The 24,121-nt window shown below is 46.8% G+C and overlaps 1 protein-coding gene across 2 annotated transcripts in view; it reads right to left on the bottom strand.

The window, feature by feature from the left end:
• CACNA1A (calcium voltage-gated channel subunit alpha1 A) overlaps positions 1-24,121 on the bottom strand; it is a 255,770-nt gene that overhangs the window by 5,319 nt on the left and 226,330 nt on the right. For both annotated transcript variants that reach the window (XM_036755983.1, XM_036755973.1), the window contains exons 39-45: positions 12,361-12,468; positions 11,620-11,720; positions 10,345-10,451; positions 9,320-9,458; positions 7,004-7,117; positions 3,641-3,676; positions 752-938 (exon numbers count right to left, since the gene is read on the bottom strand). In XM_036755983.1, the coding sequence (XP_036611878.1) occupies positions 752-938; positions 3,641-3,676; positions 7,004-7,117; positions 9,320-9,458; positions 10,345-10,451; positions 11,620-11,720; positions 12,361-12,468 (792 nt within the window). The remainder of the gene's footprint in view (positions 1-751; positions 939-3,640; positions 3,677-7,003; positions 7,118-9,319; positions 9,459-10,344; positions 10,452-11,619; positions 11,721-12,360; positions 12,469-24,121) is intronic.

Genomic DNA, 24,121 nt, shown 5'->3' with positions numbered 1-24,121 from the left:
ACTTACAAGTTCCTGTTCTCATACTTCATTGAATATCAGAGTTAGAGGGGCTTCAAAGGCCATTTAGCCTGACCAACCAATACCTGAACAAGAATCCCTATGACAGCATCCCCCAACAAACTGTCACCTAGCCTTTGCTTGAGGGCTTCCAGGGAGGGGAGCTGACCACTTCCCAGGGTAAGCTAATTTTACTTTTCCATAATTCAGATGGTTAGGTTTTTACCTTCGATTGATACCAAACCAGCCTCTCTGAACCCTTTACCCATTGCCCCTGGTTCTGCTCTATGGGGCAAAACAGAACAAATTTAATTCCTCTTCCATATGAAAGTCTTTTGAATACTTGAAGACAGCTATCTTCAGGCTAAACATCTTGGGTGGCACAGTCTTGAGAAGCCCCGCTAGCCTAGTTCTTCCCTGGATGCTCTTCAGTTTATTAATGTCCTCCCTGAAATGTGGCACCCAGAGCTAAACATGGTATTCCCCAAGTGGTCTGGTCTTGGAAGAGACAGCTGGGTGGGGCTGTCGCCTCTCTCGTTTTAGATGAATGCCTCTCCAAAGGTCACAGCAGTTATTCTGACTGCCATGGCAGGCTTTTGGTTCAGAGACCCTATCGCCTCCTCCCTCCTCTCATTCCCTACTTTGGGCAACAGAACATTTTTCACAAGTTTTCTCCTTAGAAGATGATATAAGATTGTATCCTGCTTGGATGGCTGACCGGTGCAGGGAGGTGAGGGGACAGCTGACACTCAACCTGTATCCACATCTGTGTATCGGCTCAGGGAGCGCTCTGATGTCCGGTGGCCCCGCTCGCGACGCCGCTGGTGGTGCCGCTGGTTCTCCTCTGGGGTGACTCTTTCTAGAGAGTAATCATCCAAGCGCCTGCCCTTGTGGCCCAGCATGGAAGCCGAGCGCTTCATGGGACTGGTATCAGAGATGGTCTGAGGGTAGAACAACAAGCCCAAATGTATGGTCACTGATGAAGTAGTCCCAAAGCCAACCTCAGTCTTGGGGTCCTCCCTACTGGGCTATCAGTAGAGGGAGGGCAGCTTGGAGGCGGGCCTCTCCCCCACCCAGGTGCTTCCATAGCAGGGGTGCCTGCCAGGGAGGAATCTTTGGACATGACTTGAGGTATAGACCTTTCCCCCCATGGCCACAATCACTACATTGTCTTTGAGACTGTAGTGATGGCCACCACTACTGTGTGGTTCCATGGAAGGCAGGATTAGAGAGAAAACTGGGAAAGTCTAAAAAGGGATTTTGGGACAGGACAACCCACACAATCAGATGATCAGTTCTACTTAGACGTTTGGCTTCCCTAGCCTTAAACACCCCATGTGAAGAAGGTTTTGCAAAGTCCAGCCAGTTCTTGGGTAGAGTCCGACAAGGTCTAGAGCACTTAGGGCCAGGACCCCCAACGGTCATTCTTTTTGCTCCCCTATCTTGGTATTATACAAAGCTAATGGTGATACTCAGATTCCCTTTTTATCCAAGCTTCTGTATCCCACGATGGAGTGGAATGTGTGTGTAGGGAAACAAAGGATTAATATTTCTCTCAGTTGGATGCCAACTAGAAAGTCCAGGCTTCGCCAGTTTATGGCCCTAAACTGCCTTTCTGGCTTCATGAAAGCAAGGAGAGGCCATCTTTAAGCCCAAGGTGAATCCCTTCCTCCTGCCAAGGAGACTAGAACTGTGTAGGCTTGGCTCTGGGTCACTGAGGCATAGCAGGCTAGGCTGATGAGGAAGGGGAAGGTGGCCATTTCAGACCCTTCATGGAATTCTTTCAGACCATCCCAAAGCCTCAGTAGTGCCCCAGGTTGGTCTTGCCCGTGACCTATCAACAGCTTAGTGTGTTTGAGGAGGGAAAACTGGCAGGGCAGAGGAGCAGTTACTTTTCCACATAAGTTACCCTTAATTATCCACAATCGTTCTTTCAGGAAAGATTTAGCTAAACCATTTTAGACACCCTTGAGCTCTGGGATCCAGAAACGCTACCCCTATGACCACTTGACTTTCCTGGGACTCAGTGGTAGGGCCAAGGGTTAGGGGGTAGAATCCCCAGAAGCAGGACAGCCCCATGGAGAAAGCCTGGCCTGGAGTTGGGTTTAGAACTCTAGGCCCAGATCTTGCTAGCATCGTTGCACCTTCTTTCATTTATCTGTTTGATGAGACTAGGGACCTCCCTGCCCTTCCTGCTTCACTGACTTTCCAGTCAGTTTCTTTCTGAGCTGAGCCTAGCCTTATAATCTCACCCTCAGAGAGCAGGTCCCTGCATCTGCGTATAGCTCTGCCCTGTTGCCTCAGGCCCATCAGGGGGCCAGGATGGCAAAGCTTCTTCCCACCCCTCACCTCTTCTCCAGGGGCACCTTCTCTGCCATCTGTGAGACACACACACACATTGAGTGTAAAAAGTAATGTGAGGAGAGCCTCAGTTGAGGCTGGGCCACAAGCTTTCATACCATCTGCTGGAGCATGGGTCCACAGAGAACTGTCCTTTAATGAGTTGGGTGGGTAGAGGGGCTTGAGAGGTGGAGAAGGGGAAGTGGAAAGGCTGTAACAGGTACCTTACAGGGAAGAATTGCCTCTTCCCATCTAGGCCTGAGTAGAGAAAAAAGTGGTTTTGGGAGGTTGGTTTGTTTTTTCAAAAAGATGCCTTGCTCCTTTTGTCTCCCTTGGTCCCTTCTCTTATGTGGCTGACCTCACTTGACTGTATGCTTTAGAGAAACTTTCTATTGTTTCAAAGTGCCAGAAGGAGGGAAGGAGGCTGGGAGTCCAAAATCTTGTTGTCCAGGACCCAGGAGGACAGCTTATTGCCCTGCCTATGGCCAAAACACAGCGGGGGAACAGAACAGACTGTGCATGTCTCTCTCTTGAGACAGGCAAGGGGAATAGAGGAGGGAGGAGGAAGAGGTGTAGGGTAGTGTGTTGGTCAATTTACTGCTTAATTAGAGCCTGGAATGATGGGTGTCTGAGCAGGAAGGAGTACTTAGAGGGAAGTGAACAGTGGCTTAGGTATCTGACCTCAATGGGAGCTTTTGGGAAGGGAGGACGTGGAGGCCTGGCTTCAGCAACCTGCCTCTGGGAGGATGGGGGTGCCTCCAGCCTGCACCACAGACCAGAGATCTTAGCTTAGGGATTTTGGGTCTCTGGGATGGTTGATAGGTTTGCAAGGACCGAGAAACTAAAGAGGCGAACACATCATCAAAGACGTTGGGGCCCTCAGGGAAGCCGCCAAAGTCATCTTGAGAAAGGAGACATTAAAAGTCAATCAGTCTACTGGACCGTGAGCTCCTTGAGAGCAGGGCCTCTTCTTTCATCTTTGTAATCCTCAGCACCAAGCTCAGTCCTCTGTACATCGAAGGCTTAGTAATGTTTGTTGAATTGGACCAGATCTGGTATCAGCCACAGAGCTGTTCCCTCCTATAGGGCTACACAACCCCTCAGCCGCAAGAAACCTCCAGAGACCCTGCCTGAAGAGAGAGAATGGGGTGGGGTGGGCTGCACCAGGGTGACAGGCACAGCCTGGCCCTGGCTACCAGAGCAAGCCTGCGGCAGAGGATGGGGATGTCAGGGGTCAGCAGGGAAGAAACAGGGGAGGGGCTAGAGCTTTAGCGCCCCTCCCTACCCCAGTCAAGGTACGTACACTCAGATTATTCCCACGAGGCCGGCCCTTTCTCCTCTGTCACAGCCCCACAGGATGGTGCACACAGAAAGAACAGAAAGAAGAAAATAAATATCAAAGCAAAAAAGGAGAAGGAGGAGCTGGTTGGTGGGAGGAGAGAGAATCATGTAAAAATGTCACTCATTGAGTGAGGGGGACAGCAGAGGGAGGATGGGGAGAGAGAAACCTGAGAAAAAGTGAAGAGAGCGAGAAGAAGGAAAATCAGAAAAGATTAATGTCCTCAGTGTGCAGCCACTCCAGATAATGAATCTCAGAGTGTGTTACACTCTTCTTACTTATGCTGGGCAGGTTTGCTTGGAACAAACCATTCTGCTGACATGTTAAGATTGAAAAAGACAGACAGGAAAAGGCCAGACAGATAGAAAGGCAACAGGGAGGCACATGGCTGATGAATGTGAGATAATGAAAGCAACATGGAGATTGGAGCAAGTTTCCCAGCACCCTGACCATTGACCCTGCCTCATGCATTCATTCCCCTGACCTTGCCTCCCCATCATATGCAGGTAGCCTTTACAGCCCATTCTTGCCTTTGCTAAAAGCTGCAGTGTTATGGCCCTAGTCTCCTCATTCCACTGAGGCTGGCAAGACCCTAGTGGACCTGATTGCCAAAGGCCTCATTCATGTTTCTTGTAGATTGAGGGTGTGTGCTTGTGTCTCTAGGGCATGCAGTTCTCTCTAGGACAGGACATCCAGCCTGTCCACTGTCCTTCCCACCCTGGCCCCCAAAGCCCTTCCTTTCCTCCTTAAGCAGACTTGTTCCCTGAATATGGAAGGAGGGGGAGGGGTTCTTCCTGATGAACCTCTGCCCCCAGAGGAAACAGTGCAGCCTTTAGTAGAGTTTAGGGGTTCCTACCCCCTATCAAGCCACCCACTGTTCCAACACAAATGCCACACATGAAGCTTGTCTAAAGCCAAACATGCAAACACGTGGACTAGTCCAGGGTCTTTCATAGACTCACTGCCCATTCACTCATGCACCATTCTGTCCATCTATCCATCCATCCATCCAACAGCCTTGGGAGGGCCAAGCCATATGAGACACAAGTTTAGCTCTCAACTCCTGACTACGGTGACAGATGTTTGCCTGAACTTGGAGGGTCCTGCTAACACCATCTTTCCTCACACTACCCCCTGAATGAGGCTCGGTAACAGGAGGAGGCCAGCTAAGAATCAGGAGAGGAGGAGGTACAGCTTTGACTTCTGGGCGACAATGATCAACACCATGGAGTCAGAATTCTCTTCCCCTCCCCTCTGCACACACACACACACACATCTTACAACATGGATAGGGGAAAAGCTAACAGGTTGGTAATGCAGCTCAAGAATCAACCACTTAGAAGTCAGCACACACACATGCACATATGTCCACACGTGCACGGATATGCACACTCTCACCAAGGCCCCTCCCAAAGTCTCAGCTTTATCAGAATGAAGATTACAGTTCACATGAACCTCTGCCATGCTGGGATCGGCCCTTGCTGTGGGCATTCTGAGGCTGCCCTAGGCCAGGAGCATGCTCATGCGGCACCGGAAGCCTGATGGAATCTGTCCACTGTCTGTCCATCTGTCTGTTAGGGCCTTGGTGTTCCAAGGCCAAGTTCCCTTTAGCAGACCAATTCCTGGGAGTGAGGCATGGGTCCCTTTATCTTCCACATTCTCACCTGTATCCATTTGGATTGAACATCAAAAAAAAACCAATGGATTTTAAAGGGTACCCATGTCATCACCCACACATGCCACATCCCACCCATAACCCTCGGGATGGGAGAAATGGCCACTCCCACTATGTGCTCTGCGCAGAGAAGGCACTTAATATTTGTTATATTGTCGAATCAAACTGAACCCCCACTATGTCTTGCCTCGTAGTCCAGTTGCAAGAACAATCCATTCTTTTTCCAAAGTGACTAGGAAGAGGAGTAAGGTCAGTCTTCCCCCATTGCTGGCTTTATTTCACATCCACTACTCCACTGATTGTTAGTGCTCACAAAAAAGCTCTCTCCCTCCCTTTGTTCTCCAAGTTAAAAGTGATATATTACCTTTAGTCTCAATTTCGCCCACCTTCCTGAATGTAAAATGTAGAGGGCGCTAGGCCTCAGCACTCATAGGCAGGAAGTATAGAAGGGACTGGATTGACTGAGGCCCCATATGGGAGCAGTAAAGCTGACGATAGCGCCCCCAGCAGTCCTGCCTCCCAACCCAAATCCCCAACTGGACACCTTCCCCCAGCCAAAATGGCAGCGGGCTTTAAGGACTGATCTCAACTGTGTTGACAATGTAGACAGATTTGCAAAGGGAGTTGTCACCACCCCTGTCCTTCAGACACCTTCTCTTGCTCTGGCTCCTTGGAAAGGGTCTAGCCTCTCCAGCTTAAGGGAGGTTTCTCCCCACTTCAGGGAAGTAACAGAGCTCAAGCTCGCTGGGTGTAATGAAAGAGCTTTCTTGGAGAAGGCCATAGGGTGAAGAGGTCCAAGGGACTTGTATTTTAGATAGTCCCAGAAACAAATTGATCATTTCTTCTTTGTAAGCTTTTCTTTGCCAATCTCTCCCCTTTCTTGCCACCCCTCCCCCAACCCAAGCAATGGGCCAGATGCCAACATAGACTTTGGGGACCCAAACTCATACCAAGTTAGCCTAAGCTAGTTACCAATTACAATTAACCCAATGTTATATACTCAAACCAACAAAAACAAAACAAAACTGAATTCAAGAATTAATAGATTTCCATCATTAATACTTTAGCTCATCTCCATTAGCTCTCTGCATTGGCTATCAAATATGTATGTGCATATGTATCTATTCATACACACATGTATGTATAGATATTGTGGTGGGAGTAGGGCAAAGGTTCAGTGAAGAGATTTCTGAGTAGTCTCCTGACTGGCTCCACCCCCTGAGGCCTGGGCTAAAAGGAAGCCTCTGGCCTAGGGGAAAAGCTCTCCAAACTCTTAAGGAATCTGCAACACCTTCCACTCTACCCACCCAAGCTAGCTTGGCCTTATCTCTTGTGGCCAGAATGCTATCTGTGCCTCTCAGGCACAGTCACTTGAACCATGTTTTTCTTCAATTCCTCTGTATTCAGGTCTTTATCCCTATCCCCAACTCTCTACACCATGGAATGCTTAGCAAATGATGGCCTATACTCCCCAGAAAGGGAAGGTATAGCTTTGAAAAGTACAAAATCTGGGGGAAAAATCCCCCACCCCTCTGGGGTTGGGGCTACAGAGCAGAGTTGGAGGCCTCCTTAGGCAACAGCTGCTCTATGGGGGAGAGGGCCCTGTGTGGGCTCACCTGCCCCCTTGGAAGATTCCGATGAAAGCCCCTCACCTGGTTTTCAGCTGGGAGCCGGGGCATGGAGGTGGCTCTGCCCTGCCCTTCCATAGGGAGGTAGTGGTCGCTGTCTGAGTAGCCGTCCTTCCCCATCTCTCTCATCTCCACAGACTGCAGGGGACACAGCAAGGGGGTGGGTGAGCCTGAGGCTTGAAGCGTGTGGAGCCAAGGGGATCCCAAAGCAGAACCAGGAGTCCTGGGCACTAGCTCTGGCTTCTCCTATGCTACTGGTCGATCAGCCTAGCAGATGGATGCTCATGTGGTGAATACTTTATAAGTGATTTGCACGCAATGTCAAAATGTTCAGCTCCCATGGGCTTTACCACAGGCTTTCCTAGCTAGTCACGCCTCACTTGCTCTGTATGCCTTACTTTAGGTCTCTTCTTTCCTGACAACTTCAGGGCTGGGGTTGGGGAAAGAGAATTCTAAATTACTTCCACAACTTTAGCATCTCCGTATTAGCCCTGGAGTGGTAGCTTTAGCACTGGCCATCCCATTCTAGCTGTTTGGCCTGGTGGCCCATGTCTCGAATTTGCCTTCCCTGCCCAGGGGGAGAAAAAGGGATCCATGCTCAGTAAAAAGGCCTGCGAGAAACCAAATAGAAAGGGATGAGGGACTGTGCTGCTTGTTCTTGGTTTTTGCCATCTTCCCGCGCCTCCTCCCCACATGTTCCCTTGCCCTTCACATAGTCTCTTTGTCCCTTAGCCTGAGAAGTGACAATCAGTCCACTTATCCCTGGCAGAAGCTAAGGGAGGCTGCTGAGTTCTGTCACTGTTCTCTCTCTGAGGAAGTGAAACCCTTATTTTACTGTGACTAGAAATATGGGTCATCCTTGATGATAAACTATTTATAATTTTGTAAAATCTCAATTCGAGGTTTATGGGAAATCCCCTGGGATTTGTCTGGCACCTGAGGTATGTTATCAAAGGGAACTTGGGGAGATGGGGTGGGCTGATGACCTTTTCTTAAAACAGCAGTGTTGCTCATTGGATTGAAGGATGTCTTATGCCTTTATGCTGCAAATTATCACAGTATTTAGAGCTGGAAGGACCTTTGGGATCTGTCCAACCCCTTTATTTTACAGATGGGGAAACAGAGGCAGAAAGTAACAGTGAAGACTCAAGCCCAGTTTCTGTGTCCTTTCCACTAGACTAGGATGCTTTCTGAGAACCACAGAGAGCACCCAGACCTGGAGATAGGCTCTTAGCAAAAGGCTTTGGAATGGGAAGAGAAAGAAGGCAGCCTGTCTGTCTCCAGGGACTGAGACACGGGATGAAGTGCTGGGCTGGGGTTGAAAACTATAAAGTCTCCCTGTAGCAACTAGACCCAGATGTTTATAACAGGAGCAAAGACTGCTGGGTCGGTATTAACAAACAGCTCATTAATATGTTTTAGCCAAACAGCCTAGGACAGAGAGACATGGGTCAGCGGTGAAGGATGAACTAGGTAGCTAGAGTGACAAAGACCCTTTAAGAGTGGTAGAGAGAGCTCTGTGGGTCTGACTGGCTTTAAGATCACAGGATTTAGAGGGGGAGGCTAACCACCAGAGAGGTTATGACTTGCTTAAGGCCACACTGCTAGGAAGTAGTAAAGCAGGGTTTTGAACCCAGGCCTTGCAACTCTGGCTAGATCCAGTGGTCTCTGGACCCCACCCAATGCAGGACCATCTCTAATAGGTGTGCTGCTGTAGAGAGAGCCCTGGACTCCAGAGAGAGAGAGTCAAGGCAGACAAGGATTCTAATCAAGACTCGGAGCAGCTCTTGGGACCCTGATTCTATTCTGTTACCTCTCTGAGCCACAGTTGTGTCATCTATGAAATGGGAATAATTCAATACCTACCTCATCAGGTTATTTTAAAGAAAGCACTATGGAGATGGGAGGATTTGTGATTTTTCTGCAGATTCTGTGGAGTGCAGGGTCAGGGGCAGTCACTCTAAAAGCTGTGTCTGCATGTGGCTATGTGTCTTATGTTAGGATAAGAACTCTATCCTCTGGAGATATTTCTGTTTCTACTTTTCCCTTCCTTGCCTGCCTACTAAAGCTCCACTTTGAAAAAGAATTTTGTCTTCATCTAGGCCAAGAGAGGCTAGGAGTGGACGGAGAGTGGCCCTTGAGGCTGTGGGATTCTTTAGGCTTGGGCTATTAGGGAGGGAGTCAGTTTCATGCTTTGTTTCTTCCCTCTTCCCTCATCACTGACCTCTTCCCATCCCATTCCTCCCATGTTGCTTCCTCCTTGGCTCACTGCCCTCCCTTTCCCTAAGTGAAGCAAGACTTGACCCTTTGTGGGCCCCATTTGGGCATAAGGACAAGTACCTGAGAGCTGGGTCGGCTATTAGGCAAATCATCAGGAGGTCCTCGTTCAGGACTCCACGTCCCTGTCTTCTGGAACATCTCTTGGGCACGCTGGGTCACCCAGGATGGACTCTCCTTCATGCCACCTTCATGGGGCAGACTGAAAAGGTGGGACAGAGAAATAAGCAGTAAGACCTCCCCAGAAGACTCAACAGATACTGTGCCTACGCCTCTCCCGAACCTTCCATAATTCGGGTAAGAAATTAGAAGTTCGTGTTTTATTTTCTCTCCAAGACTGTGAGGTCCTGGAGAGCAGGATCTCAGTCTCTGTGTAGACGCTCTGCAAATAAATGTCTGCTAAACTGAAATGAAAATGGCAGGGTGGTTCTCTGGCCTACTCCTTTGCACCCCCTTCCTCGGAGAGCAAGGCACCCTCCTGGCCTCTCAACAGGATGATCTCATCTAAGTGCTCGGGGACCAACAGGGGCAAGCACAGTGGGGAGCCTTTCCCCCCAGACCACCAGTCCCTTTCCCCACTCTCATCCCTATCCCTTGAAGAGGGAACCTGGTATTCCCACTCCACTCCCTTGGGCTTGCTCCCAGTGTGAGCCATGGTCCTTGAAATGCGCGCCCCCTGCTGGGTAGACACGGTCACTCCCATTGTTTGAAGGGAGCATGAAGTCACCAACTATATCCTTTTGGTAAGACGGATTTCCACCGGGCCTTACCAAATACTCTACCTCGACATTCTTTGTTTGGCTGGGCAGTGCTGACTGCCTTTCTGGCATTGTCCTCTGACCAACTGTTGCACCCTCAGAACCAAGGTTTTTTCCCACATACCCTACAGCTGGACCCTCCCAAATGTGTTGTCTCCCCTAATCAGAAGGAGAACTCCCTAAGCACAGGGACTGTTGCCTTTCTCTTTGTATCAGTTGCTTAGCACAGTGCTTGGGACATAGTAAGCTTTTTTTTATCCATTCTTTCAAAAGGTCGAATGTCAGAGGTGTTGGAGAGGGGGTACCTGCTGTGCTCTGAGCCATACTCACAGTCCTCCTTGGTCCAGCTGGGAAGAGGGGAGGGCATTCTGGCCGGGGCCACCCTCCTGAGTTGGGGATGGTGGCTCCATGCGCTGGAACATCAGTGGTGTCCGGTTCTGTAGGAACAGATGATGATTCAGAGGGACATAAGGCCAGCCTGGTGTCTCATCTGGGTGTCTGTGACTATGAAATAGCCAAGATGTGGGACTTGGAGGCTCACATGTAAAAAGAGAGAAGGAGGAGGGTAAGGGAGAAGAGAGGAGGGAAAAGAAGGAGAGAAGAAGAGGAGACAGCATAGAAAAGTAGGAGTGGGCAGGGGCAGAATCACTCCTCTGTATTAAGAAGAAACCTGAGCCACAGAGAAGCTGAGAAATATGTGGTCTCAGGGAGGCTTCTCTGGCCTGGGAAGGGGTTGCAGAAACTGCGGGAGGACCTTTCCTCAAAGAAAGGCAGAATAAAGTTAAAGAAGTTTTTATTTCTGAGTCTGGAGATGGCTCAGGGAGGATATTTAATACACAGGGTGTCCCTAAAGTCTGGACACATAAGAAATCTCATTAACATCTCATTAACCATTTCACCGAAGACTCTGTTTTGTTCAGTGACTTCTTTTTCTGGGGTATGCTAAAGGAGAAGGTGTACTCAATGAAAATCACAGACGCAACACACTTGATTGAACGCATAAAACACATAAAGAGCGAATGTGCTAACGTTGATGGCAATGTGGAGTTATTGTATCGAGTTCACGTGAATCTTGCAAAGCGCATCAACCTTTGCATCATGAATGATGGAAATCATATTGAAGATGTTATTTGTTAGTATTCCAATTAAATAAAATATTTCATTGATTTCATTTCTTGAAAATATGCATTTTTGCCTATGTGTCCAGACTTTAGGAACACCCTGTAAATCTCCTAGGACATAAGAGTTCATTTTTATAAGGAGATCAGTACTTTCTGTTTTCCGACTTCACTAAATATACAGTAGAAAGAAATTATGAGGAGTGGCTATAAGGGAGGCACAGGTGAGCTATCTATCTATCATGGTTAGGGAGAGAAGAATAACCAAAGGAGGCTATGGAATCTCCTCTCTAAACAACCTCACAACAAGACAAGAAGATGGACAAAGAATAGGTCACCAGTGGAGCCTCCCTCTTCTTCCCCTCCTAGATGAACAAGGAGCTAGTGATACCCCAGGCCCTCTCTGGCCTTCGGCTGATGGGCCCAGCTAGACTCCCCCTTTGTGGCCAAGCTGGGCCAGGCTGCAGCAGTCTGGGCCTATACTTGCCTGCTCCTCCCTCAGGGCCTGTAGCTTCTTTGCCTTGCTCTGTCGGTAATACTCCATGATCATCATGGCTGCATATATCTTTCCCACTGTCAAGTCTGTAGCTGTAGGCAAATAGGACAAGCAGGCTCCACATGAGAGAGACCCAGGCTGTTCCCCAGGGCAGATCTCCCACCCAATTCCACCCAATATCTCTGCCTTTCTGAAGAGCCCAAGCCCATTTCAGAAGGGAACTTGGGGCCCACGTAGAATCATAGGAATTGGAGGTAGAAGGCCAGAGGAGAAAGGAGAGTAGCTAAGCTGGGACTTGAACCCAGGTTCTTTTACTCCAAATCTAGTCATTTTCCCACTATGCCTGATGCCTCCCACTGTACTCTGCTGCCTCACAGAGTGTTAGGGCTAGAAGGTGCTTTTGACATTACTTTGTCTGGGGTCAGGACCTGATCTCTACGTCATTGCTTTAACCATTAGTTTGCACTGCCTGTCAGGAGGCAGGCATGTGGCTGCATCTGTCCTTGGTTCCAACCATGCCTCTGCCCTCTTTAAACTGCTGTCGTCTCCCTGGCCATTCTTCCCTCTAGCACAGTTCCCCCACCCCATCCTTCTTCCTTTGCAGACTTTACAACATTAACCCAGGAGCCTTCTCTAAAACTCCTACCCCAGAATAAGGAGGTGGCCCAGAGCCTCATGGTAGAGGCTACTCTTCTCCTGGGGCCCGGAGGAAGTATTGGGAATCATTCTTACATTTGTGGGGGGTGACGAGGAGGTCAAGTGTCTTTTGTGAAAGGTTGGGCCAAATGGCCATCATCTCCTTCCGTAACTCAGCATCCATCTGCTGTTTGTCTGCTCCCCCTGTAAGATCAGCCAGAGAACAGACTGAATGTGGGGCTGGGCTGGCAGTAGCCTGCTCTCTGGCCTCACCCATTTGGCCACCCCTGGCCACAAACTGGCTTTCTGGTAGCAGCCCTTCCTCTAATCCCAGTGGGCTGATTTGAGCCAGGCCTGTGCTGTCAGGTGGAACTTCTGCCTGAGAAGCTCTGGAAGTGACAGGGGCCTGAGGCTGGCAGGAGATTTCCAAGGGCCGGACATGAGTCTGAAATTTAAACTTGGATATCTAAGCCCAAAGAGGAGACTGGGGGAAGTCAGAGACAGGGACTGAAATTCTACCTGCCTGCTCCATCCAGGATGGACTTCCAACACCTCTGACACCTCATCTGTCTAAAACTGACTTTGGCTTCCCCTAAAACAGCCCCTCCCCCCAATTCCTGCTTCTGTTGAAAGCACCTTTGTCCTTTCAGTTTTCCATGATTATGCTATCAGTCACTTTTGCCTTTCTTTCCCATCACACTCCACATCTAATCAGTTACTAAATCCTGGCATTTCTGTCTTTGCAATGACTCCAGCTTGTTCCCTCCTCTCCACTGTTAGCACAATGTTTAGCACACAGCAGATGCTTAACAAACCCTAAATGCCCAAGCCAGGTCCTTATCTCACCTAGATTATTGTAATATCCTCCTAACTAGTCTATTCCTCCCGCATACCAGTGCCTGAAATAATCTTCCTAACACATTACTATGGTCACAGCAGTCCTATTTCAAAACTTATTGATACCCCATTTTTTTCCTAGAAAAAGTTTAAACTCTTTTCCCTGTCCTCTCACAGTCTGGTTCCTACCCACCTGTCCTTCCCCCTTCATGTATTTTTGCATTCTAGCCAAAGTGACCTAGTCTGTATTCCCTGTTCTTGCCCTCCCATGCCTTTGCTCACCTTGCCTTTCCACCTCCATCTGTTGAAATCTTTGAGGCTCACCTCAAGTCACCAAGTCTTTCTTGCGGCCTCCCCTAGGACCCTTGGGTGAAAGTGATTTCTCCTTCTGAAAACACCTCACAGTTCTCTGTTCCACTATATCCCCTCATGTCTTACTTGAGTACGTGTCATATTGTCCTCTATTAGAACACGAACCCCTTGAGTATGGGATCTTTAACCATTAGGTTGCACTGCCTGTCAGGAAGCAGGAAGCATCTGTCCCAACACTGGGTAAGCCCAGAGCTCTAGATGCATGGTGCAGTCAGCTCTGTCGGGGGAGAATGTCCCAGTCAGCCAAGCTGCATGCACAGTAGGCCTAGCTGAAGAGGTTACCCCACAGGTAGTAAAATGAAGCTCAACGGCAAAATGCTGTTCGGAAGTCTCCCAGTGAGGGAAAAGGCTGTGACGGCACACACATGATGGCACCCACTTAGACCTAAGACCTCAAAGAATGTGGCAATGGGATCCCTCCAGAGGGTGATGGGCCTCCTGGAAGGGAAACCTGATAGGAAGAGCCTGCCTGCAATCCACCCCACCCCGCCCCATCACCTTCTCTCTGAGATGACTTCCCATTTTCTCTGAATAGATCTCGTATGTAGGTTGTTTGCATATTATCTCCTCCGTTAGAACATGAGCTCCTTGTGGGAAGGCATCATGTTTTTGTCCTTCTTTATATCCTTGGTGCTCAGTCCAGTGCCTTGGGCACAGTAAGCATTTGATAGCTAGCTGTGTGACCCTGGACAAGCCCCTTAACTCCTCTCTGCCTTAGTTTACTCACGCATGAAATGGGAATGATGGCAGCACCAGCTACTCTCTCCAGAGTGACCTTAACCTCTTAATTGCCAGGTCTTTTCTCAGCCCTCATCCTTCTTGGCCTCTCTTGGCCTCTGACACGATTGATTTTTTCTCCTTCTCTCCTGGGTACTCTGCTCTCTAGATTTTTGCTCTCTCCTTATTCTATTTCTAACTGTGTGATGACTCCTTCTCATTCTCCTTTGCTGGCTCTTTATCCAGGTCATATTTACTAACTGTGGGTGTCCTCCAAAGGTCCATCCTTGGCACCCTTCTCCCTCTCGCTCCTTTTGATTCAATTAGCATCTTTAGGCAGATCAATCTCGGATTTTTTTTTCTAGCCTTAGCCTTCTTTCCTGGCCTCCCATCACATCACAAACTGCCTTATTGGGCATCTCCAACTGGATGTCCCATAGACATCTTAAACTCAATACGTCCAAAACTGAACTCGTTACCTGTCCTCCTAGATCCTCATTTCTTCCAAACTTCCATTACTGTTGAAGGCATCAACATCCTTCCATATATTCAGCATCACAACTCAGGTGTCACCCTTGACTCCTCACCCCTACCCCACATATCCAATCAGTAGCCAAGTCTTTTCTACCTTCTCAACATTAGTTTTTCTTCACAGCCACTTCTCAGGGGCAGGCCCTCATCATCTTATGCCTGTGTTACTGCAGTAGTCAGCTGGTTGGTCTCAAGTATCTCCCTACTCCAGATCATCTTCCATTCAGCTGCCACAGTAATCTTCCAAAGCACACGTTTGATCATGCCACTCTCCTACTCAATGAATCCTAGTGGCTTCCTGTAAAATCCTCTATTTGGCTTCTAAAGTTCTTCACAATCTGGCCCTTTCTTACCTTTCTGATCTTTACACTTTCCTTCCCTCTACATATTCTACAGTCCAGCCACATTTGCCTTCTTGCTATTCCTCAAACAGAATGCTCCACCTCCCATCTTCATGCCTTTGGCTGTCTCCTATGCCTGGAATGCTCTCCCTCCTCCTCTCTGCTTCCTGGCTTCCCCAGGATCCTTCAATATCAGCTCAAATTCTACCTTCTGTAGGAAACCTTTCCTGATCTCCTCTACTGAGATTACCTCCAGTTTGTCCTGTCTAGGTATGCTAATCCTAAATGCACATGTTATCTCCCATATTGGATTGTGAGCTCTGAGAGGGCAGGGTTGTATTTTTACACTTCTTTATTTCCCTAGCCCTTAGCACAGTGCTTGGCACATAGCAAGTGCTTAATAAATGCTTGTTGGTTTGACTTGGATTTGTGAATAGAAAGTTTCAAAGATGGGGGCAGTAAGGTAGGAAGCTGTTGTTCTGGACCTGATTCTGACCAACGAGTAGGAATTGGTTGCTGATTAGAACCTTGGAGAAGGTTATCACTCTCTTAGTACTTGTGACAGGGAGAAGAAAAGCCATTGTAGATTTGGTAAGAGCTGATTTCCAAGGGCTCAGAGGAAGGATCAGGGGAAACCCATACGCTAAAATTCTCCAAGGGAATTTGGTCCAGGAAGGACACGAAGCTGTCCAGGATGTAATTCTGGAAACACTTAAGAGAAGGTAGTCCTTGGAGGAGGAAAAAGGGGAGTTGCCTAAAAGACCATTGTGGATGAATGGGGACTTACTGACCCACCTCTTGTTTTTTGGAGGGGGGAAAGCAGGGCAATTGGGGTTAAGTGACTTGCCCAAGGTCACACAACTAGTAAGTGTGTCAAGTGTCTAAGGCTGGATTTGGACTTAGGTCCTTCTGACTCCAGGGCTGGTGCTCTACTCACTGCACCACCTAGCTATCCCCCTGACCAGCTTTTCTTTTAAAAAGATGTGTAAATGATGGAAGCAAGGTAGCTAACAGTGTATAACACAGACTCAGGGCGTCAGGCTGTAAGAACAGTGTGAGGAGAGTGAAAATTCAGAATAAGCCAAGGCTGGGGAGGAATGCTCAGGATAACAAGAGGAAGATAGGAAGGAACAGGACCACTGCTCAGGGGGACAACGGAGAAGACAGCAAAACTACTCAACTCTCCTGTTGCTTCTATATCTCTATAAAGGAGGATGCTCTTTAGACTGGAAAGGACCAGACACAAAGAACTAATAGAGAGGTAAGTAGGGAGATAGCAAGAGAGTACCTGACTGCCTTGGATGAGGTTAAGACAGCACATGAGCTTTATGCTAGAGTACTGAGAGAGCCTGCAGATGTGACTGCTGAGCCTTGGCACGTGACCTTTGAAAGAGGAGGGAGAAGCAGACGGGGTCAAATGGAAGAAAAGAAGAAGGAGGAGAGGAAGAAAGAAGAGGAGGAGTCACCAACCACTGTCCAGTGAGCTCGACTTTAATAGGTGGATGGAAGTCCAGAATGTATGGACCAGGATGGCTTGAGAACATTTTGAAAAGGAAGTGGTGAGCACAGAAAACCAGCCCACATCATCAAGAACAGATCAACTGAGCAAATATTATTAAGCACTGACTGTGTGCCAGGCACTGTGCTATAAGCTGGGGCTTTAAAAACAAAGATGGATCAGTCTCTGCCTTTATGGAACTTCCATGGGAGGTGGGGGAGGGGCATATATATATAGAGATATAACACTTTCACAAATACAGTACAAAGAAAACTGAGCAAAGAGAAAACACTAACCACCGGACAGATCAGGGAAGGCTTCATGGAGGAGGTGGCCCCTGTGTTGACACTTGAAGGAAGGCAAAGATTCTAACACGATGAGATGATATAGGAGTGAGTTCCAGGCATAGGCAGTGGCTTGTGCAAATGCACAAAACAGAAGATGGAGTATTGGGGTTGAGGAACAGCTAGTTGGGGAATGGCTAAAATGTGGAATTTGTAAAGGGCAGTGGTATTAAATAAAGCTAAAAAAGATAGCAAACATTTATTAAATCCTTAGTATGTGTCAGCCACAGTGCCAAGTGGTGGGTCTGTGAAGAAAGGCAAAATCTCCCTTACCTCCTTCCAAAACCACCCTACAATCCCTGCTTTCAGAGACTGTGTGTATATATGTATATACACACACATATATATGTATATACCAATGAAGGAGAGAACATGCTAATATAGGCACTCAGGCATACATATACACAAGATAGCGACAGAATGTATTAAGATAATTTGAAATGGGAAAACATTAGCAACTGGGGAGACCACGAAAGGCCTCCTGAAGAAGGTGAGATTTGAGCTGAGCCTTGAAGACGTCAGTGAAACTAGGAGGCTGAGATGAGGGGGCAGAACATTCCAGGAATGGAGAACAGTTGGTACCAAATTAAGAGATGGAGCATCACATTTGAGGAAATGCAAGTACAGTCATGCTATTGTATTGTAGAATGTATGGAGGGGAGTAAGGTGTGAGAAGTACCAAAAAGTCAGTAGAGTCCAAGTTATGAAGAGCTGGAAATACTTTATGTTTGATCTTGGAAGTCACAGGGAAGCCCTTGAGCTCACTGAGAAGGGGGTGGGTGACATGGTCGGATCTACAACTTGGAAGATTCACCTTGGCACCTGAGTGGAGTATGCATTAGAGTGATAAGGGCTTTAAGGAACACAGACCAGTTATTGCATTTGTCTGAGAGAGGTGATGAGGGCCTTGATTAAACTTGTAACCGTGAATGGAGAGAAGAGGACATATCCAAAAGATGTTGGGAAGCTAGGAACAATAAGATTTGTCAGGGGGTTGGCTATGTGGGAGAGCTGAGGAGGATACCTAGGTTTTGAGATGGGTGTCTGGGCGGATGATGGTACCCTTGAGAGTGATAGAGGAATTCAAAAGTAGAGAGTGTTTGGGGGGAAGATCATGAGTTCCGTTTTGGGCATGCTGAGTTGGAGATGCCCACAGGACATCAAGTTGGAGATTCATAACTGTAGCCCAGTAGAGAGACTAGGTGGGGCTAGAAATATGGATGTGGGCATCATCTGCATAAAGAAGATAACTGAGCTTATGGGCATTGATGGCACTGCCAAGTGGGATAGTATAAAGTGAAAAGAGAAAGGAGTCTTGCACAGGGCCTTGGGGGATACCCATGGTTAGTGGGCATGGCCTGGATAAAGATCCAGCAAAGGGAGACTGAAGAGTCATCATGCAATAGGAGGAATACCAGGAGAGAGCAGTGTCATGAAAACCTAGGAAGAAGATTGTATCTACAGGCTGTTCCTAAAGTCTGGACACATAGGCAATTGACGGCAATGTGGAGTTATTATATCGAGTTCACATGAATCTTGCAAAGCGCATCAACCTTTGCATCACGAATCAATTGAAGATGTTATTTGTTAATATTCCAATTAAATAAAATGTTGTTGAAAATTTCATTCATTTCATTTCTTGAAGATATGCATTTTTGCTTATGTGTCCGGACTTTAGGAACACCCTATAGAAGGAGAAGATGATCGATAGTATCAGTGAAGATTAAGAAAATGCCATTAGATTTGACAGTTATGAGATTATTGCAGATTGTTGTAGATTGTTTAGAAGAGAATGAGAGGAAAGGAAGTGGAGGCACCTAGTATAGACAGTGTTCTCTAGGAGGTTAGCCATGAATGGACTGAAGAGAAAGAAAGAACAAAGATGATAATGGGAGGAGGCAAGTTGCTGGAGAAGTCCAGAAACATAGGATCAAGGGTGCATTTTGAGGGGTTGGCCTTGACAAAGACAAGAGCCACTTCATCTGAGACTGTAGTGAAGGAAGAGATTGTGCAGGAAGATATTTGAGTGATTTGAGATGAGGAGGAGTGGAGAAGAGGCAGCTCTCAGTGATTGTCTTGATTTTTTTGGTGAAATATGAGACAAGTCCTTGGATGAGAGGCTGAGGTAAAGGGATACTGTGAGAGGGTTGAGGAGAAAAGTCAGTGCAGTTAGAAGAGGTCACTGGTAACTTTGGAGAGAGCAGTGTGAGTTGAGTGGGGACAGAAGCCAGATTGCCAAAGACTAATAGGTGAGTAACCAAAGGAGGCTGAGGAATGTCTTTAAACAGCCTAATAAATAGCAAGGCTGGGAGACTGATAAAGTCTGGATCACCAGTGGAGCCTCCCTCTTCTTCCCCTCCTGGATGAACAAGGAGATAAAAGTTACCCCAGGCTCTCTCTGGCCTCTGGCTGAAAGGCTCCCCCTTTGTGGCCAAACAGGGCCAGGCATAGCTATCCTGGGCCTATACTTGCCTGCTTCTCCCTTACAGCCTGTAACTTCTTTGCCTTGCTCTGTCGGTATTACTTAATGATCATCGTGGCTTAGTAAATCTTTCCCATTAGTGGTGAATAAATGGAAGTTGTGAATGTAGGCAATTTTTTCAAAAAGTTTGCCATTGAAAAGGAGGAGAGATATAGTAAGGTAGCTCGAGGGGATAGCAGGGTCTAATGAAGATTTTTAAAGGATAAGATGGATAGAGCTGATCATGCCAGACTAATCTGTTTCCCCTTTTGAACAGGGTTAATATATTGGTGGACCAAGGAAATACCATAGATGTAGGGTGCAAGGATTTTAGTGAAGTATTTGCCAGAGTTTCTCGTGTTAATGTTAGTCTTTTAGAGAAGATGGGGAGATGAGGGCTTAGACAACAGGACAGTTAGGTAGATTAGTTCAATAACTGGGCCCAAAGGGTGATCAGTTTGATGTCCCCTGCTGGAAGGTTTCTGCCGGCAGCCTCGTGAGATCTAACCTTAGTTCTATACTGCTGGGCGTTGCTATTAGCGACCTGGACAAATCAAAGAGTCATGGAAGGACAGAAACTGAGAGTTGAAGTCCCTTCCACAGTAGCTATTTAAGTCTAGCCCGTACACATGAGGATCCCAGATTAGGGAAAGAGAAGGGAGAAGGGAAAAAAGAATGTATGTAGAGCCCAGTACGTACCAGGCACTCTGTTAAGCACTTTTTAACAAGCGTCATCTTGTTTGATCCTCACAACAACGCTGTGGGGTCAGTGCTGTTATTATCCTCATTCTACAGCTGAGGAAACTGAGGCTGATAGAGGTTAACGGCCTTGCCCAGAGTCACCCAGCTACTGTGTGTCTGAAGTGGGATTTGAACTCAGGTCTTTCTTACTCCAGGACCAGCGCTCTATCCACTGTCCTACCTCCTGACATTATAAGACATCTGACTAGCTCTCCAGCTGTATTTTCAAGACCTCTAAGGAAGGATAATTCACTGTCTCTGAAGCCCTGCCCCACCCATTTCACTTTGGAAAGCTCTAATAGTTAGGAAGTCTTCCTGACATACAAACCTAAGCTAGGCTCCTTGCAACTTCCTCCCTTTGCTCCTGGTTTGGCCCTCTGCAGTCAAACGGAGTCTAATCCTTTCTCCATAAGACAAACTCTTCAAATACTTAAAGATAGCTAATGTTACCCCCTGAATTTTCTCTTCTTCATACTAAAAACTCCCAGTTCCTTCAAATGATTCTCATATGACATGGGCTTAAGGCCCTTCGCCACACTCGTTGGACACTCTCCAGCTTATCAATGTCTTTCTTAAACCATCTGGGCTCTGAATTCAACACAGTACTATGGAAGAGGCCTTGGGAAGGCAGAATACAAGGGAGTTTTCACCTCCCTATTCCTGGAATTTATGCTCCTCTTAATTCAGCCCAAGATTGAATTAGCTTTTGGGGGGGGGGGTTGAGGGGTCAGCTACATCACCCTGCTGACTTACCTTGAGCTTGCAGTCCTAAAATTTCCAGATCCTTTTCAGAACAACTGCTTTTTTAGCCACACTTCTGCTCATATCATACTTGTAATTCTTTTTGTGACCAATGTAAGAATTTTCATTTATTCCTACTGAATTTCATCTTATTAAATTCTGCCCAATGTTCTGCCCTTTCAAGGTCCTTTTGGACCTGACTCTGTCATTTAGTGTGTTGATTATGCCTTCCAGCCTCATGTTATCTGGAAATGTAAATCTATGCCTTTATCCAAATCACTTACGAAAATGTTAAATAGCACATTGCCAAGCATAGATCCCTGGAGACTTTCCTGTTGACATCAAACCATTAACCACTACTCTTTAAGTCTGGCAACCTCCTACTCTATTCAGAATCTATCTGATTATATCAGCATCATGGTTCATATCTTTTCATCTTTTCTATACGATGGAGATACTCTAGCAAAAAGTGTAAATCATGTCCACAGAATTCCCTTCATCTACTGGTTTAGAAATCCTGTCAAAAAATGGAAATGAGGTTAGTCTGGCATGACCTATGCTTGATGATACAATGGTGGCTCCATTCTCTTTCCTATTACTACTTCCCTATCTAGGCTCACTAATCATTTCTTTAATGATCCATTCTAGACTTTTCCCAGGAATCAAAGTCAAGCTCACCGACCTCTAGTTTATGGACTGTTTTCTTATCTCTTTTTGAAAATCAGAACAACATTCACCCTTTGCTGATCTAAAGGTAGCACTTTCATTTTCCACGTTTGCTCAAATATTATTAGTATCACATCTGCTGGTTCTTTCAGGACCCTCGCCTGTAATTCATCTGGGTGAAGTGCCTTGAATTCGTAAGGGAGCAGCACAGCACTCTTACTAGCTCCTGCCTTAGGTACCGACTCCCTGCTAGTCATTTTTGTTTTGTCATTTCCAGTGTAAAGGTCATCTCTTCTTTGCAAAGAAAACAAATGAAATATGAATGAGCAGTGCTGCCTTCTCCCTGTGGTCAGTTATAATCTCGTTCTCCCCCAGCAGGGGTCCTATCCCTTCTTTGTTCGTTTTTCTCCCAACATAGCTAAAAAGCACCTTTTTATTGGCCTCAAGTTCCCTTTCCAACTTCAGCTCATTCTGAGGTTTAGCATTCCAGACATTTTTATAGGACCATGCTACATTCTTATTCATTCTGTTACCTGGCTTTGCGTTCATCTTCTGTACTTAAGAAAACCCAAAACCCCAAACCAAAAAAACCCCAAGGTTGGTCGGTAAGATCCCTGTGCATCTGCATTGGTTTCTTAAGAACACACACACATTGTATTCTTCATTGGAATCGCTTCTCTGTGACTTCAGGGCTATCATTCTTGAACATCTCTCATCCCTCTGGGGCTGATTTCCTAAAGGCATGCATAGACAGTATGTTTATCAAATTTGCATCTGACACCAAGTTGGAAGTGAGAGCTAATATGCTGGATGGCAAGGTCGAGTTTCAGAAACATCCAAATAGGCTAGAAGGATGATGGGTCAAACCTATCTAGATGAAATTTAATAGAGGTAAAGGTAAAGTACTGTAGCTGGTGACACACTAGTTGTGTGATGCTGGGCAAGCCACTTAACCCTGTTTGCCTTAGTGTCTTCATCTGTAAAATGGACCGGAGAAGGAAATGGCAAATCACTTTAGTATCTCTGCCAAGAAAACCCCACATGGGGTCAGGAAAAGTTGGGCACGACTGGAAAGTGACTGAACAAATAATCAACTTCAATAAATACAAAATATGGAAAGCATGGCTAGACAACAGTTCACATAAAAAGGTCTTCGAGTTTTAATGTACTGAAAATTCAGTAAATTAGCAATTCAACATGGCACTCCAAAAAACTAATGCTACTTTAGGCTGCTAAGAGAGCAATTCAATATGGCACCCCCCAAAAACTAATGCTACTTTAGGCTGCTAAGAGAAACTCAGTGTTCAGAATAAGGGAGGAGATAATCTTATTTTTTCTGCCTTCAGAGCCATAGCTAGGTGACAAAACTTACAGGGTGTCTACAGTGCCACCTGGCAGGCTACCTCTCTCCCAGAAGCCCCCAGGCTCTTCCTTCAGCAGTATGAAAATCTCAAGAGGTGATAGGGTATGCTTCTTCCTCCTGGAAATTACACCCTAGGTAAACTCCCAGCCTCTCTGTCCTGTTGTACTTTGTGCACACATTCCTAGTTATGGCTCTGGAGTGCTGTGTTCAGTCCTGGGTGCTGCATTTTAGGAAGGGCATTGATAAACTGGAGAGCATTCAGAGGAAGGCAAACAAGATGATGGGGAACCTCAGGATCATATCACATGGGAGGATCAGTTGAAGGTACTAGGAATGTTTAGCTCCGAGATGACTTGGCTCTATCTTCAGAGACTGAAACACTGTAGGGCTGTCATGGGGAAGAGGGACTAGATTTGTTTTACTTGGCCCTAGAGGATAGAATTTGGAGCAAGGGGTGGAAGACAGAGAGAGAGGCAAGTTTATGCAATAAGAAAAACAACTTCCTAATAATTAGAGCGATCTAGAAGTAGGATTGACTGGCTCTGGAGGTAGGGGTTTGTCCCTTACCTTAGGTCTTAAATCAAAGTCTGGGCAGCCACTTGTTGGGAATAATGATAATAGCTGGTATCAATCATGTAGCGTTCTGAGGTTTGTAAAGCACTACATACAAATTATCTTATTTGATAATTACAGTGACCCCATGAGGTAGGCGCAGGTATTATGATCCCCATTTTGTAGATAAGGAAGGAGGCGCAGAGAGGTTGTGACTCACCTATGGTCACACACCTACTAAGTGTAGTTGGGATCCAAACCCAGATCTCCACTTTACCCAAGTCCAGCATTCTTTCCACTATACCACACTGTGTCTGTATTGCTATAGAGGGCATTCTTGGGGTCAGGCAAAGGTGGAACTAGCTAGTGGCCTCTGAGAGTGTTGTTCAGTTGTTCAGTCAGGTCTGACTCTTTGTGACCCGATGGACCACAGCACACCAGGCTTTTCCATCCTCAACTATCTCCTGAAGTCTGGCCAAGCTCATGCTCATTGCTTCCATGACACTATCTACCCATCTCATTCTCTGCCATTCCCTTTTCCTTTTGCCTTCAATCTTTCACAACATCAGGGTCTTTTCCAATGAGTCCTGTCTTCTCATTATGTGGCCAAAGTACTTAAGCTTCAGTTTTAATATTAGCTCTTCTAGCGAATAGCCTGAATTAATTTCTTTAAATATTGACTGATTTGATCTC

Source organism: Trichosurus vulpecula, chromosome 1 (genome assembly GCF_011100635.1).
Source record: "Trichosurus vulpecula isolate mTriVul1 chromosome 1, mTriVul1.pri, whole genome shotgun sequence".
NCBI lineage: Eukaryota > Metazoa > Chordata > Mammalia > Diprotodontia > Phalangeridae > Trichosurus > Trichosurus vulpecula.
This window is presented reverse-complemented; position numbering and strand designations above follow the sequence as displayed.